This window comes from Propithecus coquereli, unplaced genomic scaffold (assembly GCF_000956105.1).
Source record: "Propithecus coquereli isolate 6110/MARCELLA unplaced genomic scaffold, Pcoq_1.0 Scaffold145, whole genome shotgun sequence".
Classification (NCBI taxonomy): domain Eukaryota; kingdom Metazoa; phylum Chordata; class Mammalia; order Primates; family Indriidae; genus Propithecus; species Propithecus coquereli.
The window spans coordinates 391529-417873 of NW_012138858.1; the positions used below are offsets into that span (position 1 = coordinate 391529).

The 26345-nt window shown below is 47.1% G+C and overlaps 2 protein-coding genes across 3 annotated transcripts in view; one reads left to right on the plus strand and one right to left on the minus strand.

Moving 5' to 3' along the window:
* Positions 1–8461, plus strand: part of ITGB1BP1 (integrin beta 1 binding protein 1) — a 13263-nt gene extending 4802 nt beyond the window's left edge. The window contains exons 3-6 of the mRNA XM_012639952.1: positions 4522–4658; positions 6809–6901; positions 7451–7600; positions 8188–8461. Of these exons, the coding sequence (XP_012495406.1) occupies positions 4522–4658; positions 6809–6901; positions 7451–7600; positions 8188–8259 (452 nt within the window). The 3' untranslated portion in view covers positions 8260–8461. The remainder of the gene's footprint in view (positions 1–4521; positions 4659–6808; positions 6902–7450; positions 7601–8187) is intronic.
* Positions 8462–8901: 440 nt separating this feature from the next.
* ASAP2 (ArfGAP with SH3 domain, ankyrin repeat and PH domain 2) overlaps positions 8902–26345 on the minus strand; it is a 193468-nt gene continuing 176024 nt past the window's right edge. The window contains exons 22-28 of one of the 2 annotated variants that reach the window (XM_012639955.1): positions 24010–24262; positions 21503–21637; positions 19764–19929; positions 14634–14683; positions 14124–14212; positions 13581–13703; positions 8902–11370 (exon numbers count right to left, since the gene is read on the minus strand). In XM_012639955.1, the coding sequence (XP_012495409.1) occupies positions 11296–11370; positions 13581–13703; positions 14124–14212; positions 14634–14683; positions 19764–19929; positions 21503–21637; positions 24010–24262 (891 nt within the window). In that variant the 3' untranslated portion in view covers positions 8902–11295. The remainder of the gene's footprint in view (positions 11371–13580; positions 13704–14123; positions 14213–14633; positions 14684–19763; positions 19930–21502; positions 21638–24009; positions 24263–26345) is intronic. The other variant, XM_012639956.1, reaches the window with a different exon arrangement.

Here is a 26345-nt window from a genome sequence, read left to right on the forward strand (position 1 = left end):
TTGACACCAATTTTGTTGGTGTTTAGAAGAATAAAATTAAAATTAAATTTTAAAAAAAGATTATAAAGATGATAGCTGAATTATATTTGTTCTAGGAATTTTAGGTTTTTGACACCAATTTTGTTGGTGTTTAGAAGAATAACATTCTTTTCCACCTCCTGGACAATGACATATGAGAACTATTCATTCCGTGTGTATTTATTGAGCACTCCTAGGTGCCAAGCTCTGTTTTAGGTGCAGGAAATAGAGCAGTTAGGGAAGAAAATAAAATCCCTGGGCTCACAGAGCTCACATTCCAGCTGGGGGAGGAAATAATGAATACATAAGTGAAATATAAAATGTCAGGCGGTGCAAACTAACATGGGAGGAAGAAATTGTAGGAATGGGGAAGGGTGGGAGGTTGGGAGTGATGCAGTTTCAAACAGCCTGGGCAGGGAGCGTGTATTCCCTAGGTGGCATTTGAGCAGGGCCCAGAAGGAGAGTGGGAGCCGTGATGAGATCCGGGGGAGAGCGGTTCAGGGAGAGGAGAGAGCAAGAGCAAAGGCCCAGAGGAGCGGGGTGCCCGAGTGTCTGAGGGACTGAGGGGAGACCAGCATGACTGGGGTGGGCGGGGGGCAGGGGCCTTGTCGGCCCAGGAAGCCCAGGGCTTTTACCCTGTGTAAGAAGGGGAGCATCAGGGTGTTTGGGGCACGGCAGTGACAGAATCTTATGTAAGTTTAACTGGGGTCACTTTGGCCACTAAAAGCAGGGCCAGGGCAGGAGCAGAGAGAGCAGTTGGGAGGGTGCTGGAATCACCTGAGAGAGAGATTAGGGCTCGGACGGGGCGTGGAGGAAGGTGAGGAGAGCTCAGGTTCTAGAGCGATTTCGAGAGGAGCAGTCACAGGCCGTGTTGATAGATTGGTTGTGGAGTATGAGATAAAGAGGAATCAAGCTTAAACCCTTAAAATAACAACAGTTGGCTGACGTGCTTTATAAAGGAGAAATCACTTTCACATACTTCTCTCTCCTGACCTTGCTGGTAGGCGTAGAAACATTTGGGGTAGCAGGTGCCACCAATGATCTAGCTGTTCGGCGTGTGGGTTAATACCTGTTAATGTTTGTCTGTGGTGCTTAGCACTGTCCCGGGTGCTGTGGGAAGAGGAGAAAACTGATCCTTCCAGGTATTTCCACCTGGATGCAGATACCGTTTGGGACATGATTTCACAATAAACAGGAGATAGTCCAGACACAGTTAGTAACCAAGCAAATGTGAAGTTGTGTGGTGTAATGACAAGTATTACTTGAATAATGCAGAGAATGGGGAGATTTTAGGGCTGAAATCGTGAAGGAAGTTGTATTATTTGGGGTTCTCCAGAGAAACAGAACTGGTAGCATATGTTTATATCCTAGAGAGAGAGAGATGTTGATTTATTTTAAATAATTGATTTATTATTATTTAATAATAATTCTGCACGGGACTGCCGTGCAGAATGTCCAGTCAGGGCAGGGTAAGCAATGTTACCACAGCTGAGTGGATGGACGTCTAGCCAAAAGCACAGAAACTTGACAATTTAGGAATCCTGTGCAGTCTTAGAAATTAACCATTTTCTTTAAAATTTTTGAACTCTTGGAGCTAGTCAACACAAACAGAACCTCCCTGCTGCTGCTTTCATAGCCTTAAGTGTGCGGACCCCAGAGGGGAATGGGTGATCCGGCCCAATCTCTTGTTTTCTGCATTAGAAAACAGGTGGAGACTTCAAGGCCTGCTACTGCAGAGCCAGGACCAGACCCTCCATTTTATGATTCCTACCAGGACCTGACTAATGGCTTGGCATGTGGCTGGTGACCCAGCTCAGGCACCCGAGTTGGGCAGGGGCCTGGGAGTGCAGAAGAGGCCGTGGTACACCATGCCGGGGGTGAGGATCTTATTCTGAAGAGATAGGGGAACGCTGTGTGATTTTTAAGCAAAGTTGCAACTGTAGATTTGTGTTTTAGGATGATGTAAGCTTTTGTTGTTTAATATTTTGAACATGGGGAAAATAGATCAGTTTCTTCCTTCCTGTTCTCCTATTCAGAGGTCACGAGGTACTGCTGTTTTCCTGGTGGACTGTTCCTCCATTCAGGAGCTGTGCACATCCCAGGAGCCAGTCTGAATTTGTAATAGCATCTTAATTCCAACTCCCCCTCCCTCCTGCCCATTGAATGTTTAGTCTGTGTCCAATTTTCCAGTACTGCACATAGTATCTTAGTGCATACAGCTTGTTCTCATTTTAGATTGTATTCCAAGAAGTCCAATTATTGAAAAAGGGAAGAAACATACTTAAGACTTGATGTATTTTTGCATTCATCTTTGGTTCACTTCTTAAACTTCTGACTGTACTTTTAGAAAATTTAATTTTGATTTAAGTTGCAAAAAGTAACTCATTTTTTGAATCAAGAGTTTGCACAGAATGTTATTTCTAAGGAAATTAAGCACATTGAGAGTATAGTTCTGTAGAACAAACTCCACTTGCATATGTGATTCTTTGTATTTCGCTTAGCAGTTTTGTTGATTTTCATTGCAGTTCACATTGCCAGTGACGCCCTGGTCTGCCAGGTAGCCTCTGAATTACTGCTGTGGGCCGCTTACTAGTTAGAATCATTGCGGAAGCACTGGGTTAGGAATTAGGAGATCTAGGTTTGAGTTCTGAGGTTATTTACTAGATGTGACCTTGGGTAAATCTCATTTAATGTCTCTGGTCTCTTTCCTCATTTATTAAATAAGGGTAATAGTCCCTGCCTGGCTTTCTGCACATGGTTGGTTTGGGTTCAGAGGAAAGAAAGTGAAAGCAAGGTGTAGATTTTCACAAGGGATATTAATATAAGGCATCTTGTGAGGAGGTGGAGAAAATGACTTAGATTTGGACTAAGAATATTGCTGCCCCATTTATCCAATATTGCGTTATGGGAAGAGCAGTTGGGACTATGTGTTTCTTTGAAGTTTGCTACAGAATTTGTCTTTAGAAAAATCTGTTGCAGTCAACCTTCCTGAATGACTGACCTGCTTTTGTATGTGTCAGCTCAGCCATCACAAGTAACTTCAATGGGTTTGGTAGTGAACTTCAGAGAAGCTTCTTATTATGCGCATGCTTTTTGTTTATCTGTTTTTTTATTTCTCAGTCTGTAGATTCTAGCCTTGGGGGTCTTTCCCGATCCAGCACTGTGGCCAGCCTTGATACAGATTCTACCAAAAGCTCAGGTACATACGAGGATTGGATCATTTCTTGTCTAAGCCTTTTTGCTTATGCTTGTATAGTTTCACCAGTGTCACACAATGAGTTCTCATGCATTCGCGGTTTTCTTCCTCTCCTCTGCCACTTTTGACAAGAGTTTAGAAACGGGCCAAGATTTGGTGGGACGTGGGTTGGGGGTGTGGCTTGTTAGTGAAAACCATCGGCTTGGAGGTTAGCTCAGGCACTCCAGCAAAATGGTTAATGGGTTCTAGAGTAAAAATGTTTGAAAACATTGTGGGCAATAATTTAGAAGTTTCAAATAGCTTTTTAAGAAATGGGGTGGCAGAGGGTGAATTATATTAGACTTATGTTGTTTATGGGGAAGAGGACAAATGTCTTGGTGATTAAAGGGTTAAGGAGCCATTTACCCCAAAGTACCCCGAGATACACTTGCTCACGACCACAAGGAACACAAGTAATTAAGGGGAGCATCTGTCACAGATCCTTGCAACATTTATGCAGCTGCCTGAAATTACTAGGTCCTTAGAAATCAAAAAGTGGCTTCAACCCAAGCTCCATAAATAGCTGATGACTAACTAGAAATATACTATACTCATTTTCTTGCCGAAAATCCTACTTTTCCCTTCAGGATCATTAATCTATAAAGAGAATGTTGTAGCATTAAGTCCATTATCTTGATTTCCAGATGCCTTTAAAATATTAAAGATGTGGATATCTTTTCATTATATAAATAAGCTAAAAGTAATCACAAAGTATTTCCTTAATATGGTGGGTAGTTTGTGGTAGTTTTTGTATTGGCTAGATTTTATAGCACACACAGTTCTTCAACTTGTTGCCATCTGTTACGGGACTTCCTGCCTAGCATTATTCCATCTACATTAAAAAAAAATTGTGTGGTCTTTTTGGGCTGAATGGTAGAGGAAGAGCAGGCTTCCTCAGTCAGGAAAGAAAGTTAACATGGTGACGAGGGGGCAGGAACCAAAAACTAATTCAGTATCGTTGTGCACTGTAAAGGTAATCATTCTCTAGTAGACTTTTCTCCCATTTGTTCTGAAATGAAGGTTATCAATTCATTCCTATTATTGAGACCTTTGTACATTTAGTATATTGTGAGTCACTGAGGAAAAAGGTTAGTGGAATTTTAAGTTTGTTCTCATTACATCAAAAAATTGCGCATTATAAAAATTTGTAATTAAAGGTTATGTTCTAATGACACAGTCTCGTCTTTATTTGGGAAGGGACTGAGGATACCCGTAATGCAGGTATTTCTTTTGAAGTCTTACCATCGTAATTTTTCTTTCATCTCTAGGACAAAGCAACAATAATTCAGATACCTGTGCAGAATTTCGAATAAAATATGTTGGTGCCATTGAGAAGCTGAAACTCTCTGAGGGAAAATGTCTGGAAGGGCCACTAGACCTGATAAATTATATAGATGTTGCCCAGGTAAAAAAAAAAAAAAATGGAAAAAAATTCCGATTTAAAGCCTCTGGTTGAGATTCTGTAAAGTCCTGGCTTTGGAGAAAGATGTTTGCTCTTTCAGGCCCACTGGATGGCACTGTGCTATCTTACCCTGAAGCCACGATTTCATCACTGTTACAAGTATTTACTGAGCTCTGTGCTCCTCGGCGGTACAGGTGTCTTAGGGACTGAGCCGCACAGGAACGCAGACACTGTTCCTTCCTTTAAACATAGTACTTTTTACTTTTTTATGGGGCTGATTGTAGTGACAGGTTACATTCCAGAGGTTTTTCTTTTAAGACAATCTGGGAAAACCTTACTATATCTTCATTGAACTTGTTTCATCTCTTAATCTAATTCATAGTGATGTTGACCTAACGTGTTTGTTTATACATACCTGTTTCTAACAAGAATCAAGGTGAGGTGGGTTTCAAAAATAAATCCAGGTCAAGATGATAAAAAATAAAGAAATCATCATGAATGAAAATTAAGATAAATCACAAGTGTAAAGTTGGTGCCTAAAATATTCTAAGGTCTGTCCCCTTGCCACGGTGGAAATGGATGAGCCAAAGGACTAATCGTACAGTTAGTAAATTGCTTCCGGAGTTTCTAGAAAATGAAACTCCATTTTTACGTGTTCCTTAACAAAGGGATATTACCGTGGTGGAAAGAGTCCTTCATCTGTTCAGTGTGTTAGTTAACCTTAAGAACATACAATCTCTTAAATCATGGAGAATGAGACCATTAAATATGTCTCATATCTTTGAGAAAGTAATGGAAGTTAACTTCTGTTTCAATGAAATCAGTGAATCTAATTTACCATTTAACAGAGAACTCTTGGTAGTCTGGACTAATACAGTTAGTATCCCAGCATTTAGTTTAGAATATAAAGTCATTCTAACAAAGTACAGTAAGTCTTCACTTGACATTGTCAACAGGTTCTTGCAAACTGTGACTTTACATGAAACGACTTACAGCAGGTCCTCAAATAACTCATTATTCAGGGTCCTTTCATTACAATGCTGATAAGAAAAAGAATTGGTTTCATTATATACATCGTTTAGCTTAAAGTAGTAATTTCCAAGAACCTGTGAGTGATGCTGAGGACTTACTGTATAAGCAACAGCTAATCTAAGTATTGTACTGAAAGATTACTAATAATGTTTCCCCTCAAAAATACACTAGGATTATGTTCATTCCTACAACAATTTAAATTTCTCACATCACCGTAGAATTTTTGCTTGTTCAAATTCCATTATTGACGATAGCATTACTATTATCCTGGATTTTGATTCTTGGAATTGCTTTAAACTTACTGTGAGAATGATTGGTAAGAGGGTACTTACAACATTGTGAGGACCCGAGAATTAAGGTATTTGGATGTGGCTTATTTACCATAATTTCTTTAACACAGGCAAATGGTTCCACAAAAACATTTACAATATGGAACATCTACTGATTGCCAATAGTTTCTTATTTATTTTAGGAGACAAATTAGGCAGTATTCTGATTTAGGACATAAAACTAGATAATCTACTAGGGAAACCATCAGGTCTTACCTGCTGTTTTACTCAGAATAACAAAAATACTGATTAATGTTTTTGTGAGCCGAGTAACCGCTCATCAGCAGCATCTGCCAGCCCAAAGCCCCAAGTCCTGGAGATAACCAGACACGTCTTCCCGTCTGGGTCGGACACAGGATGACTGAGAAAAATGGTTCCTGCAGCCTTGCTTCCTGATCAGTCCATGTGCTGACACTAGTATAAGCTTTGAGTATTTCTGAATTGCAATACAGACCTTTATTCTTCTAATGTAAATATTTTAACCTCACCAGGATCTGTGAGAAGTATCTCAGATACTTGTAATTATGGGTAACACCAGTCCAAGACAAAGGGATAGAAATACGCATGAAGTGGATGGGTCTGGACTTTGCTCAGATCTGTGGGCTGTCAAAAAGAGGGGGGAGGTAATTTTCTTCTGTCTCTTTGGAGAGAAATTCTTGCCCAGCTAACGTGTACCCCACATTCTTGAAAGGGTTTTGGGTTTGTGATGGCCAGATACTAAATGTGACTAATCACACTTAAGACCGTAACATAATTTTAATGTTTATCATGTGATTTATTTTTACTTTAAAGCAAGATGGAAAGTTGCCTTTTGTTCCTCTGGAGGAAGAATTTATTATGGGCGTTTCCAAGTATGGTATAAAAGTATCAACATCAGATCAGTATGTAAGTAATATAATTTATTAAGGGAAAAAAAATCTCTTTTAGGTAAAAGGGAATTCAGGCCATTAAGAGCCCACTTACAATTAGGTTTGCTCCTGTTTGCAGAGTGGTTGGTTTGTAAACGTTCCTGGCAGCTGGTCTCAAACGTGACCAGTTTGTTACGGTGAATAGGGCACCTCCTGTGTAGGTAGGGCCTACACAAGCCCCCACTGATGGTTTCTAATGCATTTTCAACTTAAGACCCCACATCAGTCAAGAGCAGCTGTCAGCTTGGAAGGTGGGCAGAGACAAAGTTAGTAAGTTTAGATCACCCCACTCCTGTCTTTCTGGGATTTAAGGAGGAAGGTGTGATCCCGAAGGCAAATTGCCCCATAACGGATCATATTGGAACATCTCTTGGGGTGAGAAACCTATATAGCTACTTTCTGCCAGATCCAGGGATATGCTGTTTAAAGCCTCACAATACAATCTGCTTGCAAAGATGTGTGTTATAAGAACTGAGAAACATTTAAAATAGTCATGATCTTTTTGAAATTTTCCTGATTTCTGCAGGATGTTTTGCACAGGCATGCTCTATATTTAATCATCCGGATGGTGTGTTATGATGATGGTCTGGGGGCAGGAAAAAGCTTATTGGCTCTGAAGACCACAGATGCAAGCAATGAAGAATACAGCCTGTGGGTTTATCAGTGCAACAGCTTGGTGAGACTTTAAGTTACCTTGGTTAGTTTCCTATTCATCAAGTCAAGTGGCAAAACCCAGAGACGACTTACATTCTTTTCAAAGGCTGAAGAAATGCTATCCACTATGTATCCAATACCTGACCAATAGTAATGAATGAATATTAGGCTCTAGGTCTGCCAGCTGTCCAGACTTAGTGCAGGTTGTGAGCTATTTCTATTAGGCCCAGTAGTAGCACTCACTTGTGCCTGGATTTAAAGGTTTAGGGTAAACTTGTGGAGGAAAAGTGGTGTGTCCTTCATGGGCCAGAGGCTCCCTCCATTTCTGTTTGTTGTTGTCCTCGCTGACTCAGCATCCTTCTCACAGGCTGCAGGATCTGTGCATTTACTGTGTATGCTCTTCACCGAAGGAAAGCCAAAGGGCCCATATGCAAGGGAGCCCACAGCACGGGTCCACCGATCTAGGCAGTGTAGATGGCGCCCCAAACTGCTGCTGTGTAGATTTAGGAGAAGCATCAAGAGGGTCAGGCTTATGCCTTTGCTGGTCAAATTAAGTTCAGGAAGAGATTTATGAACACTGTTCTTATTGTATCTTTTCACATACTGTAGGAACAAGCACAAGCAATTTGCAAAGTTTTATCCACTGCTTTTGACTCAGTATTAACATCTGAGAAATCTTGAATTCTGCAATCAAATGGAAGTCAACTTCATCTGGAAGTTCGGCTGTTTTCTCAACAGTTGTTTTCAATCTGTAATGCTGAACTGTTACGGAAATACGCAGTGAGCCCTTGCTCTAGATTTTCTGAAGAACACGCAACATATAAAAGCGATCATTTGTTTTTATATTAAAATGTGTTGTATCATACAGTGAGTTTACTCTCAATGAAGTCATCTACTTTCTGGGATAAAAAAAGAAACATTTGTCATTTTCAAACAGAAATAAGCTTAACACCTAAGTGTCACAAAAGTCCACTCAGTGAATATTGAGGACCTGTCTGAGGAAGACTAATGAATGTGTTCCGTAGCAGCTTCCCAGTGAGGTGACATTACTGGCTTGGAACTCCAGTGAGTCAGAGGTTTGGACTGGGGACCTGGATTCATGCTGGTGTGGGACAGTGATATTGCCAACTTTTCAAAAGCGTGTTGTCAAGATCACACGCTAGTAAATCACAATGTTCATCTCAGAGTTAAGAGAACCTTAAAAGATAACTGCTCATGCCACAAGTAACTGATATTTAAGGGATCTCATGTACAGTATGTGAGTATACTTTTTTTTAAAAAAAGGACTTAATATACAACACTTTAAAGATTAAAAACATTAAACCATGTCCATTTAAAAGTATTTTATTTTTTTCCAGTCAAATGACTAGTTAACAAGAAGAGTAAACTTATTAAACATGCTCTAATTATAAATCACTGCATTAAGGACAATGAAAATAAGAATCAATTTAGGTTATACAATATATACAGTTGCGCTGCAACTAGACCAAAGTAATCGAGTGAATGAATTGAATATCATACATCTCAAAATAGCATTCTAAGCTGCATATTGTTACCACCCCTTGACACGTCACACAGTAACTATTAGTCTGTGCACAGATTTCAGTCATCATCCCTAGAAGTCAGATCTGATGGCAAATGGCATGCAAAATGCCAGAATCCTGCAGCTCAAGTTCATGAAACGTAAACTTTAAATATAAATAGATATCTACAATGTTTTCCTTTCTCTCAGATGCTTTTTTTTTTTAATTTGCAAAGAGCAAATAACTAAGAAAGGATATTAGCAGGGAAGTTAATGTAATTTTTCCTCTGGCAAGAGTACTATTAATTACTGCACAATAGCACCACCAAATTGTGGACTGGAAAAATATTTCCTAAATATTTATGTACCAGTGAACCTGACAGAATAGATTGGGACTGGAGTTCAAATGCTGACATGAATCAACTATTCCTTATGTAGCTGGCACCAGGTAGTCACGAGGCTGACTATAAGACAGATGCAGAGGATCGTTAGAGTAAGTGCACTGTGCAAAATATGTTTACTTTCTTGAACCTATGAGAAAATTAACTAAATGAAGGGTTCAAACAAGAGAAATTAACAATTAGTGAAAATAGATGTAGTGCTTTAAAGAAAAGACTTTAATTACAGATCTAACACATTTTTACCCGAAACTTTGAAAGGCAAAAAGCAATTGCTATACAACATCATAAAAGATTCCAGTTTGTTCTGTTTTCTTTTATAATAGCAACAAAAAGTATAATGCCAAGAAGAAAAAAAAAAAAAACAACTCTACACTTACAAGAGTCTTGCATACTACAGACAGGCTGCTTCAATCAAATGTACCATCATGACAAATGCAGTAATAGCATTGTTTCCTCACTTTCCAAGCCTATACTTAAATTTATTCCTTTACTTTTGTTAAAAGTCCAAGTGGGCATTATATGCCTATTCTCAAAGAGTGCCAAAATTTCCAATATTCCTACTATGAATCTTACGGTCACAATTACTAAATAGAGGTATGACAGTCAATTTCATTAAAGTAATGAGTTTTGATTTTATAGTATACAACCTAATCCCCCCACTCCCGCCCCAAGTAGCTTAAGAATGATATGATGGCCCTAAATAGTAAAAACTGGGATGTTTGGGAATATTTTATTACTTGGGACCTATAGATTTCTGATATGCTCTTGATTATAAACAGATGGACAGATTAAATTTTAAGACAGTATAACTACCATTCCTGTTGTAATATTATATAAATACAAGACACTATAAACTGAGTAAACATTCTCGTGGGCTAGGAAGGGAAGGCAGTGGTACACTCAACAAGAAACAGCGGGTGATATGTTAATATATCGTGGTCTGCACCACAGAATTCTGTGTACAGTTGATTTCTGTGTGGTTAAGGAAGTTAGGAAGGCAAATTCCAAAACACCTAAAGCATATAAACTAATTTAAAGAACTGTTTTGCAATCCATCATCCTTAGTTTTTAACCAAATTCAGGAAATGCAGTTTTATATAACCTGGAACTGAATTAACTGCAATCATCATATGTTGTAATAAACCATCAGTAGTTTTGTTAAGTATGATTGTTCACAACAACAGGTTATACACACATGCAGAATATGATAGCTGCAACCTCACAAATTAGGGCTAGAAAGTACACCGCTAACGTGTAAATTTCCAAGTTGCTTTAAATAAACATTGGATGGGTTACAAAGGAATACCTGTCTTTAAAAGGTGAACTGGTAACATTTTATTGAAAGTCCAGGCCTGAGCTATGGACTTCTGAAGCAGCAGTTTACTGGCTTCCTATTTTAAAATAATAATTGTGCAAAAAGATCATCAACTCCAGAATTGGGCCAAGGAAAGCAAGAAGAATTTACTTCTAATACTCTTAGTTCAAACATTTTTAGGTTTACTAATTCTATAGATGCAGGATCTTGATTATATAGTTAAAATAACTTTTCAGTTCACCTTTTAGGAAACTTAGTTTTTCCTAATAAAAGCATAACAATGTTTTATGAAAACCACAAATTATAAAAAACCATTTATGTGTAAAAATTGCCTTTGAGTTTTAAAAACAGAACAGTAGTATTAGAGAAAATGGGTTACCGTACAATTCATGAAACTGGTTATATCTGGCAAGAGTTTTGGTACCAATAATGAAACAGGAACGTAACTGTTATAGGAAATGCTTTTGTTCAGTAGCAATTTAGTCGGCAATAAAGTGCACAAATGATACAGGGAATGCTCCTTTACGACTGGGATCTCCATCAATGTGGCCGATCTAGAATGAATAGAAGTTTAGGTTATTGTAAAAATTCCAAATGTTGGTAACTTTGAAGGGCATTACATGTAGCATTTCGTGGAAAAAAAGAGATTTGTTCAGAAGAATCTCTTCTGACAAAGAATTACTTAGGTAAAACATCTAAACTATTTTTTCCTTTTTTCTTCACTCACATTTCCAACAGGGCACGCCTCCTCTGTGCGAGGAACTCCTACCAGGCGTGTCTCAGACACCCCCGTCTGGGCCTGCAGTCCCGGGGCACCCAGGTCAGCTATCTGACTGCCACTCCCCACCTGCTTTTTTTTCAATGAATGAAGAAACTCCTAAGTTTGTGAAATGCACAGTCGCAGAAAGGTGTGAATTGGCTCCATTTGAGTTTAGTCTAGCATGTGTAGAAGGCTTCAATAAATCTGGGTAAATTATATAAATTATATAAATTACATCCAAACATGATCTCAACAATGTAAACAGGCCGAGCGTGGTGGTGGCTCATGCCTGTAATCCTAGCACTCTGGGAGGCCGAGGCGGGTGGATCGCTCAAGGTCAGGAGTTCGAGACCAGCCTGAGCAAGAGCGAGATTCCATCTCTACTAAAAAATAGAAAGAAATGATCTGGACAACTAAAAAAATATATATATAGAAAAAATTAGCCAGGCATGGTGGCACATGCCTGTAGTCCCAGCTACTCGGGAGGCTGAGGCAGGAGGATTGCTTGAGCCCAGGAGTTTGAGGTTGCTGTGAGCTAGGCTGACGCCACGGCACTCACTCTAGCCAGGGCAACAGAGTGAGACTCTGTCTCAAAAAAAAAAAAAACGTAAACTATGTAGGCAAATAAAAGCCTAAAAATTGCCAAAATATAAATGGTTGGCTTTTTTGGGGGGTGGGGGGCGGTTGGGGGGGCCGTGATTATGGGCAACATTTACTTTCTTCTTCATACCTTTCTGTAACTTCCATAGTTAGGCAAATGAACAGTTAGGCATTTTCCATATGGCTAAGCCCGTTGTCAAATCGGAGCCCCCCCACCCCACAGGGAACTGTAGCGGTGTGGGAGCCAGGCCAGCCCCACTTCTGCCAACCAGGGGGGTCTGGCTGGTTGTAGCAAGTTCGGGTCCTCATAACCTCTGTGCAGCCAGGCACTGTCTCCTTGCTGGAACCAGGAGCCCAGGCGCTGCGGCCCCTTCTGGGCCTGCCCTACTGCGCGCTGACGGCTGCGGGGGCTCCTAGCCCACAGGCACTTTCTAATCCCTCAAGGGGAAATGAAGCCACAGGAAAGATTGGTGAATCCAGGCCAAAAGCAGTGCTGCAAGGCCCTGTGAGTTCACAAAACCTCTGCAGGCTAAGAGCTCACAGTTTAAACAGGTGGAAGCTCTGCTAGGGGCAGGATGCAAACTCCTCGCACTTGGCAAAGCAGAGCAGTTTCCCTAAGTCCTGCCTGAGTCGTCAGTTGAGCTACGCGCTAGCTGGGCCCCGTCTGCAGGGCTGGGCCACTCGTACGCAGCGTGCGGCAGACGCTGCCCAGTGCCTCGCGCACCTGCTTCACTCAAGTCGGTGAACCCTACAACCCTCACTGGAGACAGCTGCCTCTCAGAGCGTGCTCGCCGCATCATCCTCCCACAGTGCTGTGCGTACACTCCCTCTCACAGATGATGCCACTAAAGCTTAAAGATAAAAGCAACCTGTCCCAGGCCACTAGACTGTTAAGTGGCTGAGTCTGAATTCTTAGGGTCGCCAGGGGAACCCCAGCACTCATCTTGCTCCGGAGCCCAGCTGGATGCCTGAGCAGCCCCCAGCTCGCATCAGCACCAGACCAGTGCCCGGGACTCTGCCCTCCAGGTCAGCTCCCTTTCTAGACACCGGACTCCACTAATCCAGCAATGGCAGGTGAAGGCAGAGAAACTCGAGGCCTTGGAATGAAGGGGTCTCATTCCAGGCCCTCAAATGAGCTGCAGCCCACGTGGCCTGCCCACCCTAAATGAGGGAGGAAGCCACCCTGGGGAATAATCAGGCCTGCTCATAGTGGGTGTCCACGGAGGAAGAGACACCTGAGGAAGCTAAGGGGCAGAGTGGCTGGTGGCCTGAGGACTGAGCAGTGGCACCAGGACTGGACTGCTCAGACTGGGAGAACCTCACCTGTGAGCAGGTCTGTCCAGCCAGGTGGGCAGGGATGCGGCTCAGCCCCCGGGGACCCTCCCGGGCCCAACCCCGACTCACCCACCACTCCTGGTCCTCCTCCCCGTCCACGATGATCACATCACCCTCGGAGAAGGTCAGCTCGTCTGGGTTGTCGGCCACACAGTTATAGAGCGCTTTGACCCGCTTGGGCTTCAACTTGGTCTGTGTCAGGAGAGGAGAGGGGCATAGGTCAGTGTGGCAGGAGGCCAAATCTCCTGGGGCAGAGAACCGGACCCCTCTGGTCCAGCTGGTCTCGGGAGTCCCGGGCCTGGGCCTGGGAAGCCCACAGATGCCACAGCGGGGCAGGTCAGTGCAGCTCGGGAGCCGGGAGAGAACGGGGAAGCTGCCAGCCCAGCAGAAAGGGGAGAGCTGGGAAACAAGCAGCCAGGCCTGGTGCTCGTGGCAGGTTTGTCCTGAAGCTGTGGTGAGACAGCCAAGCCCACCAGCGGCCTAGACCCAGGCAGCCAGGTACCAGGACGAAGACCCCTGTCCTGCTGCAACCAGGGGGAGAGGGAAAGATCTGTTTCCCCTGCGCCCTTCTGGCCAGAGCAGAGGGGCAGGAAAGGGGGCTCGTCCACTTACTGCCTGCGACTTCCTGGGCATGGGTGCAGGGGGCTGCAGGACCACGGCGTTGGACAGAGGACCCAGAGCTTCTGTTCCAGAGAGGTCCACTGCTTTAGGGCAAAAATGAAGCAACTTTACAAGATGTCCCATCAATCATAAACATGAGATGTAAACAGTAAATATAAAAGCCACAGAGTCTCATCTAAAAGCAGATTTCCCAGATGTTGAGGGAAAAGTCCCCTAAAAACCGAGAATGTTCTGCCTTGCATGCAGCCCTTACAGGGCGTGCAAGGTGGGTAAGAGTCCCAAAGTGAGTCAGGTTGTCACCTGGGGCCTTCCCCAGCCCACCCCGTCAGCAGGAGGGGACGGGAATGAGGAGCCCAGCAGCAAGCTGCTCAGGAGCAGCGTACCAGAGGCTGGGGCGGGCAGGGGGGCCCTCCCTCTGCACCGACCACCTGGCTGGCAACATCCCCCCACGAGCCCCACAGGCTAAGCAGAAACAAACCCAGCCCCAAATTAAATAATTACCAGGTCCTCTCGGTTGGCCTTTGTTGATCAGTGGAGTCGGCTTGTCAGCCCTACGAAGACAGGGAAAAACAGACTTACTGCTACCCCAGTCACCTGCCCCTAGCGCAACCCTGTTACAGTGTGGGAACCATCTGGGTTCACGCTGAACGCACGTGAGCTGATTTCCTCAACTGCCATTTAGCTAGCTCTTTCTTTATGAAAAAAGGAGGAACGAGAGGTCCTGACCCTATAACCAGGGTACGCTGTCCATGTGGGCCTGCAGCCAAGGACCGGGGTCCGGGGCTAGAAGCTGGGCACTAGCCACGGGCTCTGCCCCAATTTGCTCAGCCCCTTCCCTGCTTGGGTCTTGGTCCCTTCATGTGAAAGGGAAGGGCCGGATCTTAATCTCAGGCCCAGAAGGCTCTGCCAGGACCTGCCCGAGCACCACTGAACAGCATGGTCTGTGCCTCTGTGGTCCCTGCTGCTGGGACCGGATGTGACTGACCACAGGCTCAGCACATTCCAAGGCCACGGGGTAGAAACACACAGGTAAGGGAGCGGTTCTCAGGGCTGACAGGTGGGGTCTATCAAACTCAGACCTGCTGTCTGGTCGACCTGGGTAAGTGTGTTCCAGAGAGTTGGTACTTCCATCTGCAAAAGGTGTTGAGTGACACCAGGTCCATCAACTCTCGAAATAGGGACAATGCCACATGTCTGGGAGGAGCCGAGAGAGGAGCCTCCAGTTCCCTGGTGGGTCTTGCCGGACCTCACAGGGTGCCGGATGTACAACAGGGTCGTGGTGAGCAAAGGGGGCGGGGGGTGGAGAGGCGGAAGGGGAAGGCTGGGGAGGAAGGGAAGCCAGGGATGGCGTTCTCCCCGCCGCACGCTCGGACTCTTCCTCCACAGCCACGAATGAACCCCGCCTGGGCCTTGGTGCTGCGGCCTCAGAACGAGGCTGGAGAAAACCTAACATTGGCTTTGCTCGTATATTCAAGAAAGCGAAAAAGCATAAATAAAGGCCCCACAGACACAGCTGGTCTCGCCATTTGATTCCCATCAACGTCTCTGGGTGTGACTGTCTCCGCAGACATCATGATGCCGACCCGGCCACCTCCTGGCCCGAGGTCACCCCCAACTACAGAACACGCGCAGGGAAGGCCTCAGCCTCTGAGACCGCAGTCAGCAGACCTTTTCTTTGAAGGGCCAGATAGTGAATTTTTTAGGCTTTGTAGGTTAGAAAGTCTCTGTCACAACTATTCGACCCGGCCATGGTGGCGTGAAGAGCAGCCACAGACAATGCATGCACCGACGAGAGCGGCTGTGTTCCAATAAAACTGTATCTGTGGACACCAAAATGTGAATTTCACATAATTCTCATGTGCCATAAAATATTGTTTTGATTTTTTCCCCAGTCATGTACAAACAAAAAAGCCATTGTTTTCTCTTGGGCCATAACAAACAGGAGGTGGGCTGGGTCTGGCCCGCGGGCCAGTGTCTGCCGACTCCTGCCATAAGAAAGCAGGTGTGAAACCCAGATTTATACCAAGGACAAGATTATTGCTGGGGGTGGGGAGGTGCTGCTTCCTTTACAAAGAGGACACACCAGTGTGTTCCCTTAGAAACAGAACTCCACTGGGCGCTGACAACACGATTCCACCCGTCCTCATCTGTCTTGGACATACTCTAACCTCACCTGCTCCGTCCTGCCCAACCTCCCCTTGCACTGTGATCTGAAACCAGGTAAGACCGTGCTAGGAGGAAACTCATCCAGTAGCCCCAGCTAGAACTCCTCTGAGAGCCAGGAAAGCAGAGAGGCCTCAGTGGCTAGAAAGAGTGCACCCCAAAACCTGCACTGACAGACCCCTCCCCCTGTTCCCAGAGCTCCCTATGATTGCTGGGGGCTGTTTCTTATCCAGAACTTCAGCACATGACTTGATCTCCTGAAAAACAGCAACTTGGAAAGAGCAAATCCAAGGGTGTTGTATGGGAAGAGGGAAGAAAGCTGATAAGAGGTGTGGGCATATTCATTAAGATAATTCAATAACCAATTACATTTCTATATGCTGTTAAAGAACAGGAAGGCACAGATATGCGTGTTATATTTTAGAAAGTTATCTTGCAAAGCAGCGTTTTAAAAGTTCTGGGAGTCTTCCAGTTCAAAGTGGCAGATTAAAATACATTTACTTCTACTTCCTCCCAAAGAAAAGGATTTTAAAAAAATAAACCAAAAGGAACAAAGAGAATAGGAAACAAAATGTTGGAAGCTGGAAAGGGGAGGAAGATCACAGTCCAGTCAGCTGATCTCAGGAAGGGCCCCTAGGCCAGCAGCGAGGCAGACCCAAAATGCTGCCGTTTGCCCTGCGCTGAAGTGGGGCCGAGGCAGAGTGATCAACAGAAGGACTAGTCTGATGTCTGATTAAGGAGCTACTGAATACCCCCCTTCTCTGAATAGCCTGGTCGCTGCCTTACCCTCAACCCTCCTAAAGACCAGAAGTTTCTAGGCTTGGAGAGTGCAAAACAGAGGGTGTCTGGACTGGGGGATACCAGGTGCAGGTGTTGGGAGTATCTTGAAAAGCAGAGGGACTAAGCAAAAGTTTAACTGTATTTCTCTACTCAACTCCCAGAAAACTCACATCCTTCAGACAAGAGACTAGAAGACTATTCTCTAAAGAACCCGAGTTATCCAAGAAAAAAGGGCCCAAATGCGGAGTTCCCCGACCAAATGGCCCAACCAGACCACGCCACAGAGAGCCCGCACTGGCAGCACTGGGTGGTGGGACGCGTCTGCAAGTTCCCAACGCCTCCCCTGAAGTAGGGACAGAGGAACCCGGAGCAGATTTGTGGGGAGACGCTTCTAACATATAGATCAAGACAATGTGGAAGAAACACACTATGCAGAAAAGCAAAAACTAAAACAAACACACATCATTACTGTTCTCAGGGAGATAAGAGAAAATGGTCTCATGAGACAAAAAGAGGATGCTGCTATGAAAAGAATTTAACTTGAGAGTTACTGTATCAGAGTAAGCATGAAAAACACTCAATAAAAGAAGTGGAAGACAAAAATCTAGAAAATCTCTCAGATCTTTAAAACAGGCAAGCAACAAAGCAGGAGTGGACAAGAGAAGGCAGCAGAGGGCCAGAGGACACTCCCTGGCCCCAGGGCGGCGCTCCCAGCCGGTCAGCTGGCTGTGAACGCCCAGCGGGCCTTCCCGCCCACCGCCTCTCCCCCTGCAGAAGGAACCCTGGGCCCGGGATGTGAAGATGGCGGGTCAGACGGCAGACGGGGTCTGGGTCCACCTTTGGGACCGGGGTCAGCCAGGAACACGTGCCCTGAACTCAGGGTGGGCAGCGGGCCACCTTCCCTGCGTTGAAGCGCGGAGGCTCTGGGGCCGTCAGAGCAGTGAGGCGACACCAGCGAAAAGAGAAATGACGACACACTCAGAGGAAAGGCCAAGGGGTCTGACTTCTGAAGGGCAAGAATTATATTAAGAGAGAGAACAGGAAAAAACCAGAACTTAAGGCAATACAAAAAAATCAGCGAAATGTCTCAGAACTGAAGACCGTAGTTTGCACGCTCGGAGGCTCCGTTGTCTGGGCGGCAACACCCACGCTGCAGAGAGCGGCGGGGAGAGGCGGCCATCGTGTGGGTGGGGACAAGTCGACCTGAGGGGAACACGGAGGCACGTCGGGGAGAGGGGCCTGACAGCAGCGTCCAAGCCACATGGGGTGAGGAGGGCATCAAGTGGCGGGAGGTCGGAGCTCGCGCGCCCGAGGCGGTCCTGGAACCGCAGTCGGATCCGAGCAGGGAGAGGACGCGGCGGAGGCGGGGCGGGAGGTCCGTCAGCAAAGCAGCACCGATCAGGTAGGTAAATGCGGGAGCCGGATTCTCACCCCCAGAAGGGAAGGTGCAAGTGCAGAAAAGGAGAAAATTAGAACGAACCCCATGGAGACCGTGACACACTGGCCCCAAATCCCTTCCTGGGGTGGGTCTGACTCCCTGTGCCACTCCACAGCCCTCTCTGTCCCCAGCAGCATCCAGGCTCCGTCACTGTCTGACTGGGAACAGATGGCACAAGTATCGCTGTGCCAGTTTCCAGGGCTAGGCCTGTGTCTGGGGGCTTGTCTTGGCCCCAGCCACCATGCTGTGAGGAAGCCCAGCGCCAACCACCGGACGCGCGGAGGGCAGAAGCCTCCGACGGTACCAGTCCCCACTGACGCGCCACCTCCTGTGTGGAACCCCCAGCCTTTCGGTCTTTTCAGCTAAGGGCCCAGATACTGTGGAGCAGGAACAAGCCCCCTGCGCCACCAGGATTCCTGAGCGTCTCTGGGCACGATAAACTGGCTGCACCTCACGTCTGTCAGTGTTAGCGTGGTTTGTTGCTAGAACTGAAGTCAGAGACAACAGCGTGAACGCGCGGATTTTGACACAGAAAGATTTGCAATGTAAGTGGTGTGTGTTTATGTAAATGTATTGATGCACATATGTGTGTGTGTGTGTGTGTGTGTGTGTGTGTACTTGCAAGTCCTGACCACTCAGAGGGCCTGTCCGGGAGCAGTGACACTCCCCCTAGCACCCAGGTCTTGGCCTCTGAGTTCCATTTCCACTAAAACGCGCCGCTTCCCACTGTAAAGATCCAGAGGAAGAGGCGTGCGCCGCACCTCGCTGCAGTAAACGCATGATTTGGACCAATGGCTAAATTTGAATTTGGTCTAAGGCGTCCATGTTAATTTCCTGATTTTGCTGGTGGAAGTGCGTTCGCGTAGAAGAAGGTCCCTGTTTGTAGGAAACATACACCTCGCACTGCAGAGGGTCTGTGTTCCAGATGACCTTGCCAGTGAGCAGCAAAGAGCCTTGAGGGTCCCATGTCTTGAGGACTTTACCTTGAAAAAATCCCAGTTCTAAATTCATTATGTGGATTTAAGATACACGTTTGTAAGAAATTTTTTATAGTTTAAAAATTCTTGATGAATTGAGACCTGACGAATTAGTTTAGGTGACGCCTGGCCTCACACATTACAGCAGCAGGAACACAGGATTGCAAGTGTTCCTACGGCAACCTCAGCAGGTGGAGTCGTAGGGCCACTGCCATCCGGAAGCTCCCTGCAAGCAAGGCAGGGGGACGGGCCACCCAGCCAGGAGCAGCTTACCCGGGAGCAGGCTTCTTCTGAGGGAGGCGGCTGGGCGGCTGCGGGGGCAGAGGTGGGGGCTTGCTCTGCGAGCCCACGGGCTGGGTGGGCTTGCTCGGCTGGCTCAAGGCTTCTATCACACTGGGCGTCTTGGCTACAGGAGGGGGCGGCGTGGGCGTCAGGGGATCTGCGGAGAGAAAATGAGAGAACACAGGGGTCAGCCCCAGGGCTTCCCCTCCAGCCTTCTCCCTGGAGGCCTTTTTCTATTGCTATTTCCTAAGGAAAAAACCTGCCGCTGTTTCCTTGCTGATTTTCAGAAAACCGTATTATTGAGGAGCAGGCAGGGAGTCCTTTCCAAACTAACAAGGAAGCTGCAAGTCTAAAGTCACGGTGAAGATTTTCCTATTAGCCAGTGAGTACTTCCTCAGCCAGAATTCCCTGTGGGGAAGCCGGCACAGCCTTCTGCTCTCGGCCCTAAGAGGACGCAGGCGGGGCTGCCTCTGCCCAGGGCCCGGGGCCTCCTAGGGCTGCTCTTTCCCCTCAGCTGACCTGTGGCCAGAGGAAGCAGAGGCTGTGAGCAGCTGACTTAGTAAAGGCCCCACAATCTGTGAAGTGCGCCGGGCAAAGAGGTTTATTGCCATTCCCGTTGCAAGGTGAGGCACTGAGGCTCCAAGAGGTGAGGGGACCTCACCCAGGGTGACAGAGCTGGTAAGAACCAGAGCAAGGCCAAGCCTCTTCCCCCAGTCTCTCCCCTCTCCGATGAGCATTGAAGCCCTTTCTGAGTGTCTGGTTATCATCCTGTGTCCCTGTTAGAAGTGGCAATCTGCCTCAGGACGGGACCTAACACGCACCTGGGACGGCTGCCAGGGGGGAACTGGGGTGCGGGAAATGAAGGGATCCAGTTAGAGTCTTTCTTTTTTTTTTTTATTCTTCTTTCCTTTTTCCATTTTAAAGGAAAAGTCAAAAGGCAGATTCTAGCACACAAATCCAGACCCAGGGACATAAGACAGAGAGGCAGAAAAGTGGGCTCTGGCCCGCTGTGCACCCCCTGGCTGTTCCACGTGGCCAGCCTCGAAGACCTGCCAGCGCAGCATCCCTGGTTGTCACCGTGCGCATACCGTGCTCCCTGGGCCCGGGCCACGCTGCTTTCTATTTTAACTTATTCTGAGGAAGCCACAACCAGCTCGCCCTAGGAATGCTCGTGCTCTGGAAGCCATGAAAGCCCTGAGATGCTGGGCTCCTCCCCTGGAGCTGATGCAGCAGGAGACAGGGCAGCATCCTGGGCTTTTTCCACTCCTAATAAAAAAAAAAAGACACCCTGCCTCTGCGCTTTGGAGAAAAACCTCTTCCTAAAAACCTCCTCTTGCAGCTTCCCTACCCAAGGTTTTGGAGACTTTCAACCACCTGTTGACACTGAAAAAAACACATGCTAGATTATGAACCAAAGGACTGTCCCCAAGTACTGAAAATCACCAATGGCCAAAGGAAAAGGAGACTCCAGGGTAGTGCGTAAAGGAGGAAATGCTGCTAAAATCCTTTAGAAGACAGAGGAAGGGAATGAGGGAGCCACCTTGGGGTGCGGTCGGGGGACAGATGGGAGTCTGAAGCCACAGGTGGCCACACAGCGCCGGGCAGCCGGCATGTGTCTATGCCAAGTGTGCAGCCCCGTGGCTCTCTCCCGGTGTGGCTGCTGAGGACGCCCCCCTGCCATCCAGATCTACAAAGCCCACGGGCAAGGAAGGAAAAAGAAAAAAACGTACTGGTAGATGTCACTCGAAGAGGGGGCAGCGGTGGATGGACAGCTGGCGGATCTGACGAAGATCGCTGCCGGCTTCCACCGTCCACACTTACAGAGTTTGTCTTCCACAGGGTGTTAGCTGAGGAGGCTGTCTGAACTAAACCCACACGCATGCACGCACACGCATGCACGCACACGCATGCACACACACAGAACAAAAACAGAAACAAAACACTGCGTTATTGATCCTCTCCCTTGTGAAATGGTCACTATGACCCTTCTAGAATAGTAAACAGGATGAACTTTTTAATCCTTGTCTGTGGTATCTGGAAGACAGATACTGATACACCCTAAACCAGACATGCTTCAGGGAATATTCCCAGCTGGTTTTCTCAATTTGACTGTGAAATTTAAAAGTTCTTGATTTTACTACTCAAATACAAATATTGTTTGAAGATAGAAATAAATAGCCACAATAATCTCCCCCGAGCATTGCACCGGGGCTTATGGAGCCGCTGCTCATCTCTGTCCTTCCACTGAGCCCTCCCCGTGGCTGTCACTGCCACGCCAGGAGCAGCACCCCATTCCCAGCCCGAGCCGGTGCAGAGAAGGGCAGATGACACCAGGTAGGTTTAGGTGACCCACAAGAGAGACAGCATTTCCCCAGTCACAAGTCCTTCCTCTACCTCACAAAGCTCCAAGCTCAGGTACACGGGTCCCAGGTGCAGGGTGCGACTGCGTGTCAGAGGCTGGGCCTGGGAATGAGAGGGGCCCGCACCCTCCCAGGGCCAGGCCACAGGGTCCAGAGGAAGCCTTCGCACTCTCCCCCAGCGAGCAAGGTCTGCCGCAAAATGCAAGGCTGGCGGCATGGGAATTCCATCCTAGACCACGAGTAGGCCAGACGGGAGCGGGGGGAGGTGGGTGGGGGTCAGCAGGTAAGAGGTACTATCTATTAATACATCTTTGGAGGAAGACCTGACGCTAGAAGGAAGAATGGCAAAAGAGAAAAGGAAAAAAAAAAAATCAAAACCCTCCAATTCTAAGACTTCGTTCAGGAAACCAAGAAACGAAGATGAAAAGCTAACCATGCCTTTTCCGTGACCCAACCAACGGAGCAAAATAAAATCCCTCCTCACGTGACAAACACAGTCAGTAAAAGCCAATACTGGGAATGAAGATGACCAAACCAGTCTGACCGTGGGCCTAACAGAATTAACGCCCATCTACAGGACTCAGGAGGAGGAGGAGGAGGGTGGCAGGGAGCAGGCGGCAGCTGTGGGACTTGATCTTGCAGCTGCCTCCTTGCTCAGGGACATTCTCGTCCAGCAGAAGGCTGACACTGTCTGGGGTGCGGGGTGTGTGGGGGCAGTGAGTGAGCTGGTTTCTGGGCCTGCCCTTGCGGGTTTGCTCCTGGGGTGTGTGATTCAGCGACAGGTTTACCATCACTTCTCGGGCCTCCCTAAGGGGACCAGCGCGGAGCTGTGTGGGAGGGTCTTTGAGACACCCAGGACGACAGGGGAAGACGGGGCCCAGCCACACTGCCAGGCACACGTGCAGCAAGATGGCTGCAGCTGTCAGCGCCCCGCTCAAGCCAGGTCTCCCGGCCACCACTGTCATCACTCACCTGCCCTCCCCTCCCGGCTACCAGCTACTGCATAAGCACGACAAGGACAGCAGCTGCAGCAGCCACAGTGCCTGGACACCATGCTCTTGGAGGCTCTCGTCCTTCCCAGGCCACCCCTCAACAAAGCTGGAGCAGCCCCTCCTTCACACGGGAAACCCTGAGGGCCACGGCTGGCAGCTCCAGAGCCGAGCCAGTCGCTTGCTGGACCTGCTTCAGCAAGCACAGTGGCCAGCTGGTCTTCAGGACTGGACAAATCATTCAGCCTTTTGGAAGCTTCAGTTTCCGTATTTATAAAAATCAAAAATATCACCTGTTGCGTCAAACTCGCTGTGCTGACAGAGCAGCTGAGGTGAGGACAGCTCTTTGCCCTTACGGTAGGATCCACAGGGCCAGCTTTGTATTTTACAATCAGGGTGAGCACTGTTCCCCAAATTAGTATCTTTTTATCCTTCATTTCACAGGGATCAGGGATAAGAAACAATCGCAGGTGCCACAAGCTGGCCCAGGTGCAGGCAGAGGAGAAATAAAAAAGGCAAAAACAAAGGCATGGGGTGGGGGGAGCGAGTAGAGAAAAGCAGAGAAAGGAATGCAGAGGAGATCTGCAGGAGAGAAGCTCCCAGCCCCAGCAGCCCACCGTGCACCCTGGCCTGCCCTGGGGGAGTCCCCACACTACCCAAGCACGCAGATGCCACACCTCTGCCAGGAATAAGAATCCAGTCATGAGACTCTACCACCATCTGGCGTCATGAGAATGATGGAATCCCTTTAGGAAGCAAACAGAAAATAACTGCGAAACAAAAGAGCCCAAATGTCACCTAGCTGGGGGCAAAGCAGCTTCAAACTTCCAAAGCACAAAGCAAAACAAGACCCTCTGCATTCACAGGGGACCGCTAACATTCTCATACCTTTGCCGATGTTCCGTGGGGGTAGTGGGGGGGCACTGGTGGTGCTGGGGGCTGCAGGCTGGGTGGGAGGTGGGCTGCCGCTTAGGATGGCTCCATAGGTCTCATTCTGCAAGATGCTGGGCATGAAACTCCTCTGCTTGTCCTTGGCAAGGTTTGCGACATCTCTTGCCAAAGACGCAGTGTTAGACTGAAGCTGGCTGGACCCCAGCTGGTAGAAGCTGACAGGCCGGTCTTCCCGCCGGTTGGGGCTGGGCTGCAGAGGAATGTCAGAGCAGAGGTGTGTGAGATGCAGACGTGGCTCTTGGTGCTAACATTCACTTCTGCTTGGCACGGTACCATCTGAGCTCTTGACTGTTGCATGAGAGCTACAAGATTTAAAACGTCTTGTGTCTTGTAATTGAAAACCACCGCCCAACAAAAAAAGCCGTAATTTACAGACTATAATTCTCCATTCTGTGAAGGATTTAAAATAAGCTGTTTCATCTTACTAGCCAGAGTCACCTCAACCTGGCTCTGCATTTTCCCTGAAGTTCCCCTTCCTAAACATGCTTTCTTATGTCACACCACAGCACAGCTGGCTCTGGCCACCCACCTGCTATCACTCTCCAACATTATACAGCTAATTCAGCAGAGATAATGCTTTCTTCCCATATGAACAGAAACTCCCAAGGTTCTTCCAAATGAGGGTTAGCAAATGGTGGCCTGTGGGCTGCCACCTGTTTTTATAAACAAAGTTTTCTTGGAACACAGCCATACCCCATCATTTACATACTATCCATGGCTGCTTTTGAGCCATCCTGGCAGAGCTGTGTGAGTACAACAAGGACTGTGATACCTTAGGCTCATGAGTCTAAAAATTTTACCATCTGGCCCTTTAAGACTTTGTCCACCCCTGCTCTACCTGAAAGTCACGTGCTTCACTGGAACTGGACCCATGGAATGGAGGCTCAGGTAACTTACATCTAACTCATATAGCAAACGTCAGCTTCATTATGCTAGTTACGATCTCGAGCAAATCACTTCACCTTGCTGACCCACATGCCTACATTCTCATCTGATAAACGGCTATAACTTTAACTGCTTCTCCAGAGCAGAGCCAGGTGCTTAGCAGGGGGCTGCCACAGCTCAGTCTCAGCTGTGGCATCCCTCCTCCCCCTCACGGGACCACCCACCTATTCTAGGTTCTGGCCACATCACACTCACACCCAGCTCAGGTGTGCAGAACGCAGCAGCCAGTGGCTCTTCACACGCCCTTCTGAATTCCAACAAACCACACCGGCCACTCTCTGCTGGAAGTCAAGGGAGGGGGGTGGGCGAGTGAGGACGCCAGACGCCAGAGCCCCTGCTCTTGTACTTATACTTGGACTCTGCTACCTGCTTTATCACTTGCTCATAAAACGGAAGGTGACGCACACCCCTTTGATGAACAGGCACGCTGGGGCAGGTGGTTTCAAGCTTTCTTTTCATAAGGCAGGTAAGTATGAAATTAGTCAGCTCTTCTCACTTTGACACTGTTTTGTAGTTAACTCTAAAGTAATTTCTTACTCTGTATCCTAAGAAACAGTAAGCATGGACATTAACTGCTCCACGAGCAGGGACAGTCCAATGGGTTCAGAAATGCCATTGAGATAGTCTTTCTAAAGTCCTACAGTAAAAATTTAAGCAGTTTAAACCACACAAGTGTTTAATGTGGCCTTTCCCACTAACTTCAACAAGGAACACGTTCCAGGCATGCTGCTGACGGGGACAGGGAACAAGCTGCAGCTCAGAGTGGGGTCTGGAGTCACTCTTGGAGTTTGACTCTCAGCCCTGAGACCCGTGTGAAAGCGGCGACCTTCCTGGGCCCCCCAGGTGTGCGAGGCAGTGAGTGTGGTGAGAGGCGAGCTGGACAGGAGGTGGGACCCTCGTTCTAGTCCCAGGCTATCTCTAAACTGTCGCTTCACTCTGGCTGAGCCAATCTCTCTGGAGGCATCGACGTCCCCATCTGACAAAGGAAGGGGTTGGACCCAGTGAGCGCGAAGGGCTGCTCAATGCTTTCAGCTGAAGTTCTTAAGATCAACCAGGGCAACGTGGCTCCTTATACCACGATCCCATAGCGAGTGACCTTCCTCTAAAAGTCACTGGACTCAAAGGCCGTCCCAAATTTTCTTTCGTAGCAAAAGGGGAGCAGCTGCCTGTGAGTACATAATTAGCCATCCCTTTAAATTAACATGTGCAGGAGCTGGAAGCCAGCAGGTAGTCCCGGGAAGGGTAAAACCAAAAACCTACAGAGATCAATGAAAGCAAAAAGTAAGCTCTATTTTCCACAAGACTGCTTTCTGCCTTAATTACAAGCT